The 10,886-nt window shown below is 38.1% G+C and overlaps 1 protein-coding gene across 2 annotated transcripts; it reads left to right on the top strand.

Annotated features, from left to right (window-relative positions):
* The first annotated feature begins 2,906 nt into the window (after window positions 1-2,906).
* c18h15orf39 (chromosome 18 C15orf39 homolog) lies at window positions 2,907-10,617 on the top strand. Of its 2 annotated transcripts, XM_058752014.1 has the most exons (4): window positions 2,909-3,080; window positions 4,667-7,587; window positions 8,855-8,891; window positions 10,418-10,617. In XM_058752014.1, exons 2-4 carry the CDS (start codon window positions 4,707-4,709, stop codon window positions 10,467-10,469), a joined length of 2,970 nt encoding a protein of 989 aa, XP_058607997.1. In that variant the 5' UTR covers window positions 2,909-3,080; window positions 4,667-4,706; the 3' UTR covers window positions 10,470-10,617. The 2 variants fall into 2 exon arrangements, with proteins under 2 accessions (XP_058607998.1, XP_058607997.1); XM_058752015.1 differs by lacking the exons at window positions 8,855-8,891; window positions 10,418-10,617 and having other exon boundaries at window positions 2,907-3,080; window positions 4,667-7,282; window positions 7,380-7,544.
* Window positions 10,618-10,886: the final 269 nt, after the last annotated feature.

Raw genomic sequence — 10,886 nt, 5'->3', positions numbered from 1 at the left:
AGGGGGTGATGGGGCTGGTTGCAACTCAGTAACTTTGTGAAGGAAAACATGAGCAGTAAGCAGTAAGCCTTTGCACTTAGTTACGACTTCTCTAATTTATGGTGATACACAAGTGTTCAACTCTTGAACCTTTTGGTTGTATCAGTTCGAAGATTACTTTTTAAGGCATTCTTGTGTCATTCCTGGTCATGGGAGAATCATGATATCTGATTTCCTGTTTAATTTTCTTATATCATGCTTAGTTCTACATTCTTTTTAGGTCAACATGATCTATTGTTCTAAAATTTTGTCAGGATAAGCAGGATGACTGGACACATCTGTGTCTCAGGATAGATAAAAAGGGAAGTATTACATTCCTCTACACAGAAATGTGGAAGGATGCCAGTGTTCAGAAGAGTATAAATGTGTTTTTAAATCACTTCTAAGATGAAACACAAAGACCTGTTAGTTAGAGAGTGTTGCATCATCTGCTTTGTTCTGCCACTAATGTATTCCTCTGAATTTGTTCTTTTCTTCTCAATATTGACTTTTGCACTAACGGTAGTTTATTGAACAAACACAAATCCGGCAGAGCAGAAATAACATCAGATATAATGTCATGAGGTTAGTCACCATTCCATACAAGCCTCAGAGTAAATAAACTTTATGCATAACATATCTGCATTACCAGTTAGACTAATGAGGACTAGTGAACTTGCAAGTAATGCGTTACATAAAACAAATGGCTGCCTTTAACTGAAATGAATATACAAACAAACACACCCTTTCATACTAATTATGGGTTTATAATTATAATTACACACTAAATAGATTAGTCATATGGTGTGTTTTTATTATTACTCATGTATAACATTGTAAAGCCAGTATAGGTCAAACTAGGACATTATAAGTCCACCATTTACTAAATGTTTATCAATGTTTTACGTGTATCTAACGGCATGTATTATAAAAGTATATTCCATATTTTGTTATTTGCAGAATGTCACTATTAAAAACCAAGCTAGCAGATTAATTAAGTACCTGTGGCAGGGTAGCGCCATATTTAATTTTTGACGGGAATGAAACAACTCATGTCGTTCCAAACTTGTAAGACCTTTGTTCATCTTCAGAACGCAAATTAAGATATTTTTGATGAAATCTGAGAGCTTTCTGATCCTGCAACTACCATGTTCAAGGCCAGAAACATAGTACAGATATTGTTAAAATAGTTAATGTGACATCAGTGGTTCAACCTTAATTTTATGAAGCTAGAGAATACTTTTTGTGATATACAATATACAATATACAATACAATAAGATATGGTGTCTAACCTGATTAAGGTCTACTGGGGAGATGCTAAAAATAAAAAACGAGGAAAGCACCTGTAATGAGATCTGTAGTTGAAAACTGTGTGTAAGCACGAGTTGCAAATGTGATGGTTAAATGTTCTGCAGGCATCACAGCTTTGTTGTCTCTACATATAAAAGTCTGATTTGGCATTTCACTACATTTGTCACAACTCTCATGACACACAAGTTCTCAGTTTCTGCATCTGTTGTTGTAAAAAGTGTTAATCCTGAAAATAAGTGTTGAAATAAAGTTATAAATAAAGTTATTATTTCTGGAACTCTGTGTTTTCGTGATTATTTTGCAAAGAAGAAGAGGCGACAAAACGTGATGGTCAGAGGTGTTGGTGAGTTTCTATGTCAATCCCAAGTACTGACTGGCACTTTGACATCCTCCACGAGTGACATAATGGCTTGGAGAAGCTTTACAAAGGAGTCCAGTTTGTCGAAGTACATTGTCTTTTTCATCTGAACAACCAAGGCAAGGTTTTGCTATCATGACATTTTCATGTCAGCTCAAAAACTGACAGTTGGTGATATTTCCACACAGAGATGGGTTAATGGGCTTTTCAAGCATCACAAACCACATATAGGCCCACAGGATATGTTTGTTTTAGCTCATGGCTGTTAAGGCACTTTTTTTTTTTTTAAATTAGTACACTGTTTCCTGTTAAAACCAATGTTAATTTACACCACTGTAGTGACTGTAAATCACTAATCACAATCAATCCGGTGAAGCAAGAAATATACTGCGATCAGTTTAAAAAAAAAAAAAAAAAAAAATATATATATATATATTATTCTTATTTAAAACTGGAAAAGAGATTTGGGATTTAAAATAATGTAAAACAAATATTTTTTTAAATATATATTTTTTTATTAAATTAAATGAAGAAATAATATGCATTTGACGTTGGGACCCTAACTTTCTGTAATAGCAAATTATTTAGGCTATATTGTTGTCTAAAACTCAGCTTCTTTTATTCAGTGTAATTGCCACCAAGGCAAAAATATCTAATGAAACATAAAAAAATTAACATTTAAACTGCAGTTCTTTTATGCTTGACTTGCACTTATACTAAATATACAATGGTTTGTAACAGGTTTTGAAGCAAATCCTTCTTTTTCAAAAGAATCTCGTCTAGATGCCAAGTCAGACATTATTGGTTAAAACAACAAAACCGAGATTCCTGCAGATCATCTAACAAACACACTTCCAAATCTCTTTTCAACCTGTATAAACAATGTGCAGCTGGGTGCTTCACTTAAATCATTGTACTACTTGGTGACTGGTGCAGTAAAGTTGCTGAAGTGAAACATGCAGTAAGGCTATAAATCATAGAGGCCTGAAGCCTAAATGAGATCAATTTCCTGATTTCATTCATACCGTTTCCAAGCTGTTCTACATAATCACATATACTATAATATACCATACGGATTAAATCGTTATTCATTTAAGTTAAAATGTTTCATGCTCATGTAACGAATGTACTTCTCACGCTTGGTTTAACTGCTGCCGCCTGTGCGTTGAAGCCCCGCCCTCTTTTCATTGTAGCCCTCCGATTGGCTAGACGTGCTGCCACAGACATACTTCGACTGGCGGTGTGAAATAACCTTTCGGAAAATAAGCAGAGGCGTTAAAGCATGCCTCTCTGCTACAATACTTCATCCGCTTCCAGACTGTTTGGGTTATACTTTGGGGTGTTTCAGTTGTCATGGATTGGTGCGGTCGGATAGGAATCTCAGTGCTTGAGGTGAGTGTTCCCGAACAAACAAAAGTTGTTTTAGGAATGATTAGAACGTAAACGTGTTATCGAAGATTGACGAAGAGATACGAACATGATCAATACACAGATGAAAGTTGACAACTGTATTTGGCACGGGTTTAAAGTTGGTCGTTGGAGTACCACGTTTCAGTAACAGCTGTGTACTATGTTAAAAACACGGTTTTTACATAGTTTATTTAAATGTATGTTGAATTACGATATCTCTGGCTCGGGAGGCTTTGTCGCTTTGGTTTCCCCACAGCATATAGAAGTGTGTAACAAACATATTTAGCTAAGGTTAATGTTGACGGAAGTTTACCAAAATGCTCAAAAGGTCCCCCAAATGGTCTCTTTTCTAAACGCAGATTTGCATTAATGAATTTGCATGTTCGCTTCGCGCACACAATAGAGTATTGTCCTCAATTTATCATTGTTTAATAACGATGTTTGCGTCATTTTGTATAACGTTAATGTATACTTTTTGATAATATTTGATAACTGTTTAGAAGTTTCGGTTTTTAACAGACATGACACTTCTATGTTGCAATGGCATCATAGGCACGTGCAGCATATTTGAGCATTTTGGGCGCGTTCCTAATGTTCTATGCGTTTATGATGATGCTGACTAGGAAGGCAGCTCTCTAGGTTTTGACACGCAGCCAAAGTATGCTGAAAGATGTTGGGGGTTGTTTCATCACTTTTATACCTCTGGGTCGCTTCATCTGGGGACTGACTGTCTTCACCACTGATAAACCACTTAAATCCACTTTCACTGCCTCTGTCAAGCCTAGTGTTGCCCTCCTGTGAGCATCATTATGCTCTCTTTGCCCATTAGGGAACGTCACCGGAGGGAATGAGTGAACACCTTTAAAATGGTGTATAGATTGAGTTTTATAAAAATGTACAGTTAATAAGTGTTTCATTTTATATAACTTTTTATATTATATAAATATAAAGATATGTAAAGAAAATATATTATCGTACGTGCAAATGTATATCAAAATGCATGACTAAAATACAAAACAATATTATTAATAGTAAAAGTCCAGCAAGAGTAGATGATTGAAAAAAAAGAAAGATTAAAACATATGTGAGTGTGTGTATAATAAATTATATTATCTTTTTTTTAGTATTTTCCTCTGTCCTAACTGAATTCAAAACACATGTGACAGTTGGAACATTTGTACATATTCACCCCTGATTAACTTTGATGTATTTAGCCAAACTGCAAGATGCTCTTGCACGCAGAGGAAGTAAGGTGCACCCCTTGTTGTGAAGCAGAAAAGTGCCCGTTTTTTTTCTTGTTATGGTTACCACTCACACATTTCTTCCTAATGTTTGAAGGAAGCGGTCACATGATATTTGTGGAAATAGAATAAAGAACTGTAAAGTCAGGCGACTGTGTTTTGACAAAACCACAGAAAGGAAGGTATTGCTAAGTAGATAAATAAACCACAAAGGTGAAGCTGAGTGACTGTTTTAATATTTCATTCAAATGATTGTACAGCATTGATAACTCTAATAACCTTAACATATACACTCAAGAACTGTTTTGTTCTTATTTTCTTGTATAGCTCTGATTTAGCTGGGTCAAGCCACAGTCGGGAGTCCAAGATGAGCAGTAAGCAGGGACGGAGCTGCATCGACCCTCTAGTTCAAAGTAATATGGAAGGTGCCATGGGCACTGTAGTCCCCACGGGGCTCCCTAAAGCTGACAGCCGACCACACTATTCCCATGACAAAGCTCTGCCAATCAGCAGAGCTTATTTCCCATATGCTCTTGGTGGACAAGATGTACTTGACTTTCCTTCTCCATGGGGCCCTTCAAAAACCTGTGTGAGAAATGGGCCAAGCCCAGGGATTCACTCATCGGCCACCGAGGGATCAATTCCAACCGTTTACAGGCCTGATAAAGTGTCCTTCCCTGTGGATGCTGGTGGTGGACGTTGTGCTGTACCGCAAGAGTTGGCAGCCAAGCAAAGGTTCGCCTATTATGCTAGCAGTCCCAGACAGCACAGTCCTAGGGCGGCTGGAGTCATCTCTCCAGTGGCAGTCCCCAAGGGTCATACTGGAGGATCAGATGCAGAAAGCTGTGTTGGGTTGGCTATTCCAAAACCTGTATACGGTCATAGCCCCTGTTGTACTGAGCGTGGATGCACCGCAGGGCACTACGGTGTAGAACATGGACCACAAAGGATGTCCCCTCGCATATATGACGACGAATGGGCTGCTCATTTCAGCCGCCTGGCTTACCTGCATAAAAAAAGCCAGGAGGCATTTGCGCAACAGAGGGTTTTGCAGTTAGAGCATGGTGCAGAGGGTATAAAAGATGGAAAGACTGAGAGTTACCCTGGTATTAGATCAAACGAGCCCAGGAGGTCACTTTCTTTAATGCAACCAAGCTATACTTACAACACTGCACATCAATTTATTGGCTCCACACCAGAGTACTGCCAACGTGCCCCAATTCCCCCACAAATATACAAGGGTCTTCCACACACTTATGACCCAAGGACACTGGCACACCGTGGAGTTCCTTCAAAAGTATATCAGGACCATCCTCGCATATCTAAATACACACCAATGGCTCCATGTTCCACTGTCTATTACCCTCAGAGTCACCATGAAGCTTACCAAGCCGATCCCAATGTTATTACAGATGAGCATGGTCAGCATCATCACATGGGTCAGTTCCATTCCCCTCGAGCTGACTTGATGTCACCGTCCTGCTCTGTTGTACCCCCTCACCATCCGATAATCCCAAAATATCCTACTTATCATTCATATAGGGTGCATTTTAATAGTAACCAAGCACCCATGCATGATCGGCCACATCCACCTTTCCCAGTGCATCAATCAGAGCGACCACTTGATTTCTCCATACGAAGGGTGCAGACACCTGACTCCCCTCTGGAGCTTTGCAAACAGTCTGGAACCACTGGGGCTTTCCATCCTTTTCCGGCCCACTACAGACATCTCAGTCACACCACTACCCTCGAACACTCAGAGATGTCTGAAACTGGCTTTCTTGTAAGCAGTTCCAAAGAATTTCCTACAAAGTCCCGTGAAGATGTTCTTAAGATAAGGCATTGTGTTTCAGATCCAGCTGACAAAGATATATTAGCTAAAAGGCACAGAGAGGAACTTGAAACGGACATAGTCAGTAAAAAGCAAAAGATTGACTCAACCCATGAGTTGTCAGATAATGAGCCTCAGTCACCGTCCTCCCCACCCATGCCAGTTATTAATAAAGTGTTTAGCTTGGCTCCTTATAAAGTCTATTTTGAAGCTACAGGCATGTTGTCTTCACTGGGGAATTCAAAAAGTCCAAAGCCGCAGCCTGAGGCGAAACTGCTTAAACAAGAGCCGGAAATTCAAAACTCTTATCTAGAACCATATTCAGGTGAAAGTGACCTCAGCTTGAAACAAGACACCCAAATGTCACCAGCTAACAGTGACGGTCCAGTTGAAATGCCAGAGACTGTAAAGATCAAAAAAGAAAAATTGGATCCAGATGAAGCGGCTTGTCGGTCGGAAATGAAAGTGAGCATTGCTGAGGAGATGAATCATCAGGCGGACAGTTCTGAGGTCAAAGAAGAGCAAGGGGAGCCAGACACGAGTACATCTGACTCTCTTCCTTGTCATGTTGTAGTAAAGAGTTACTTTGAAGAAGAAAGCAATCCTTTCTTAGTAGAAAAGTCTGAATCTTTAGCCACATGCAAGACTGAGATTGCTGTGAAAGACAACATGGACTACATTCCAGTTCCTACGTTGCCCTCAACACCTCCAGTGCCTCCTCCGTTGACTAAATTCTCTCTCACTAAAATCCCACCTCATTGCCTGAAATTGGCCAACTTTAAAATAGTCCTCCCTGAGGTCCTGAAAGCTCCAGTAACCCAACCTGTTGAGGTTCCTCAGTCTCCACTGGAGGCCAAGCCAATTATAAGTAGCAGTAAACATGCCCGTCATCAGTTTATGGAGCTTCATCAGTCTCTCTGTAGACTCATATACTGCTGCGTTAATCGAACCCCATGTCAGGAGCTCAGGGACTGGTTGTGCAGACTGGACCTTCGAGAATCAGGCAAAGATCAGAAGGTGTCTTGTCTCTTGGGCTCGAAAATGAGGGAAGTATGGCTGAAAGGTGATGAGATGGAGGTGGCTCTTAAAAAGGTGGTCTTCCAACTTCAAAAGTATGTTGAAAGCCGTGAATGTCCCTTTCCTCATGTCATGAGGGCTGGTGCGGTGTTCATTCCCATGTTGGTGGTCAAAGAGGTGCTGTTTCCTCAGGTTCAAGGATCATACATAGACCAAGTTCTGCAGGAGCATCGGGTGGAGCTCAGGCCCACCACCCTCTCAGAGGAGAGGCAGCTGACTCAGCTCCACAGAAAGGCCTTCTCTTCCAAACTACGCAGACTTCTGTCCCTTAAACATCTGCCAGATATATACCCTGATGTCCTTAACCTTCTCTACCATGTCAATGTCTGCAAGTTCCTTGGTGAGTGCTGGATGACTGATTATTATTATTAGCATAGTACTTAAGTGTTGAACTGCTGTGTGAAAAGTTTAACTTGGGCATCCACAAGATATTTGTATTGTATCAGTTAATGGCCGATATCAGTGATTTAAAAAAAAAAATTTGTTTAATGTATTAGTTGATATCATGATATTGAATTAGATAATTAATTGGGGGAAAAAACTAGTTCCCATTTTTACATTTAAATGATCTTTGTTACTAACTAACATTATACTGAAGTCAATCAATCAAATGTAATCACTTTGTTAAATGTACACTCTAGGAAATCTCAAAATGAATATTCATTTTTCATATTGTAAATTATACTGTTGTGGTGCTAAATTCTCCTGTAGCATTTAAAATAATAGTTTAAATATAGACAAAATACTGTTGTACAGAATCGTAATATCAACCATGTATCAGTTGTTGAAACATTGTGAAATATTATTTCGTTTCTAGTAGTAGTATTTTAATATTGTTGCATTGTTAATAAAACATTTTGGCACCCCTAATACAATTTATTTATTAAATCATTGCTTATTTTTGGATCTGACTGGTACTATGGTGACGATGGTACTTTTATCTTTGTTGCTTTAAACATTGCAGTGGCATATTCATTTCAAGAAAACACTCATAAGTACCAGACTTGTGGTTCCATTTTTTTTGTAACAGGTTTCTTCTAAAATAAGCAGTCACATGGACAGAAGACATTTTACAAGCATTTGGGGTTAAATAGCATATTAACTTTCATAGTACTTGGAAGGATAGATGTGCATACTGAAACTTTGTGTTATAATTTTAGTAATCTTAATTTTCAGTTCCACATTTCTAAAGTAAGCAGAACTAATGTGTTGTCTGTTGTATGTTAGTACCACATGGATTTTGTACAACATGCTGGCTGAGATCTTATTCTTTAGATAGAAGACAATATTATACAGCTCCTAATTTTAAGGTTTAGTCTTAGATCCCTCCAAAAAAAAAAAATTGTGTATGTTTAGCATATATATGCTAAAAGTTATAAATTTCATATTATTTAATATAAAAGCCTATTTGATTTTGGAAGGCCAGTTATTTTAATTTTTGATATTGTATGTTTATTTGAATTACTTTTTATATTAAGATCAGCCATACACGGTGCATACCTGTAGTCTTAATGTTCATGTTTTATGTTTTTTTTTGTTTAGTTTTTTTTTTTTTAATCATACTTTTGTCATACTTTTTTTGATTTGATACACATTTGTTTTTGCAGATTCCACTGCTACAGATGGTGTCCAAAAAATTCCCAGGTACCTTCTTATTACCTTGTCCCCAAAACTCCTTCTCCAATCACAAATCGTTTTTGTTGACCGTTGTAGAGAGGGCTTCGTAAATCTTTGAGCTGCTCATGCAGTCACAGTTCCTTGTTGGTGCAGTTTTGTTGCAGGTGTGTTTCTGATCAGATATTGTCTGGAACGGAACAGTGATATGCTTTAGGATATATTTCAGTTTCAGACACGTACATTTCAGGGAAGGAAGTTAGTGTGCTTTTGGAGGTGTGCTAAGGCGGGTGGAGGATGGAAGGAGCTGCCATATGCACCGGCGTTGCATTTCTCACCTGCAGTGCCATTTGTGGTCCTCCAGATTTTGACAGCTGTCTGTCATCAGTTACGGCACTTAATTAGTTATTTTTTTTTCTTTTGAACATTTCACTTAGTTAAAGGTGCAGTAGTTTTTTTTCATAAGACATACTTATTTTCTATTTCTTTGTTTCCAGCTCTTTCTGCAGTGTTCTATCACTTGTAGCCTTTTTAAATATCTTCTGACACTTTTGAAAATTGCTCTATCACCTATTATGTTTCATCAAATGGCCTGTTGTTCTTATTGGCACGGTTAGGTAATTTTTCTTCTATTATTAGTAACCAGTTCGATCACATTTTATTGATGCTATTGTCATTTTACCACACAAATGTTTCTAAAAGCATTTGGAGGTATCGTAAGGGTGCATTCACACTGGAAACATGGTCTTTAGACGCTTTTTAAAAAAACTCAACATTTTACTTCAGACAGCAGCCAAAAATTGAAAATTCAACATTATCTCAGAATGTAAGAACATGTCCTGTGTGAATGCTTGAACACTTCAAAGTACTTACTTAACCCAAAAAATTACATTTATTTCATAATTTATTCAGCCTGTGATGTTTTATGAAACACAAAATATATTATCCTGGCTGCCCTTTTCTGTTGAGCTCCAAAAAAATTAATAAAAAACGCCATGGTCCATGAAAGTGGTCTGAAGAGATTCAATATTTGCTGAAAATCATGCCTTATGCTAGCATTGAAATTGTGATTGCATTGTTTGATTAATTCTATTTTTGAGTGACTGTCTAATTTCATTAGACATTAAGATCATTACGCTGAATAAATGATCATTCTATGCAATCTAAATATGCTAATGAGTCTTAAAGGGATAGTTCACCCAGAAATTAAAATTCTGCCATTTACGCATCTTTGTCTTTCCAAGCCTGTGTGACTTTATTGCTTCTGTGGAACCTAAAAGATATTTTGAAGAATATTGGAATATTTAAAGATAATAATATATAATATTCCTATTTATTTAATGTATATGTTGAAGAAAGAAAGACATATAGTTTTGGAATAACACGAGGCTGAGTAAATGATAACTTTGATGGTAAACTATCCCTATTTTGCTTTAGTCAACATTAATCCATTCTAAGTCTGGTTAATAATAATAACTTCTTTAATTGTAATCTAGCTTTAATAATCGTCAGTCAAGAAATGCTGATGCTAAATTCCAATTCTTTTCTTTCTACAGGAGTAGAAACCAGCTTAACGTTCAAGAGCGAGAACACGGACAGCTCCGATGAATCAGTCGGTCGTGTGAATGGCGCTGTAGAATTCTACCTCGAGTCCTCCAGACCTCTCACACAGGAAGCCACATGTGTGGACAAGCTGGAAAAACAATTTTGCCTGAAGAGAAAGAAAAAGAAAGGCAGAGTAAAGATTTCCTCCAAGAGGACATTTTTAGAGGAGACCAGTTCATCATCACAAGAGGATGAGTTCACTGAGGAACCGGTGAGGTGGAGCGTCGTCAGTTCCTTAGAGAGAGATGAATGGGAAGTGTCTCCTGTGACTTCCAAAGACAGTGGACCACATGTGGAGGTAAAGATCGAAGATGAAACCCAAGAAGAGCCTGAGAACTCTGCCTGGGGGCGACCTTTGACCTCTGATGACTTCTCCTCTGATAGCACCGATGAAGAGACGGAAAGCACGTCATTGATGTC

This window comes from Onychostoma macrolepis, chromosome 18 (assembly GCF_012432095.1).
Source record: "Onychostoma macrolepis isolate SWU-2019 chromosome 18, ASM1243209v1, whole genome shotgun sequence".
Classification (NCBI taxonomy): domain Eukaryota; kingdom Metazoa; phylum Chordata; class Actinopteri; order Cypriniformes; family Cyprinidae; genus Onychostoma; species Onychostoma macrolepis.
The sequence above is the reverse complement of the archived record's forward strand: the minus strand, read 5'-3'. Positions and strand labels throughout refer to the sequence as shown.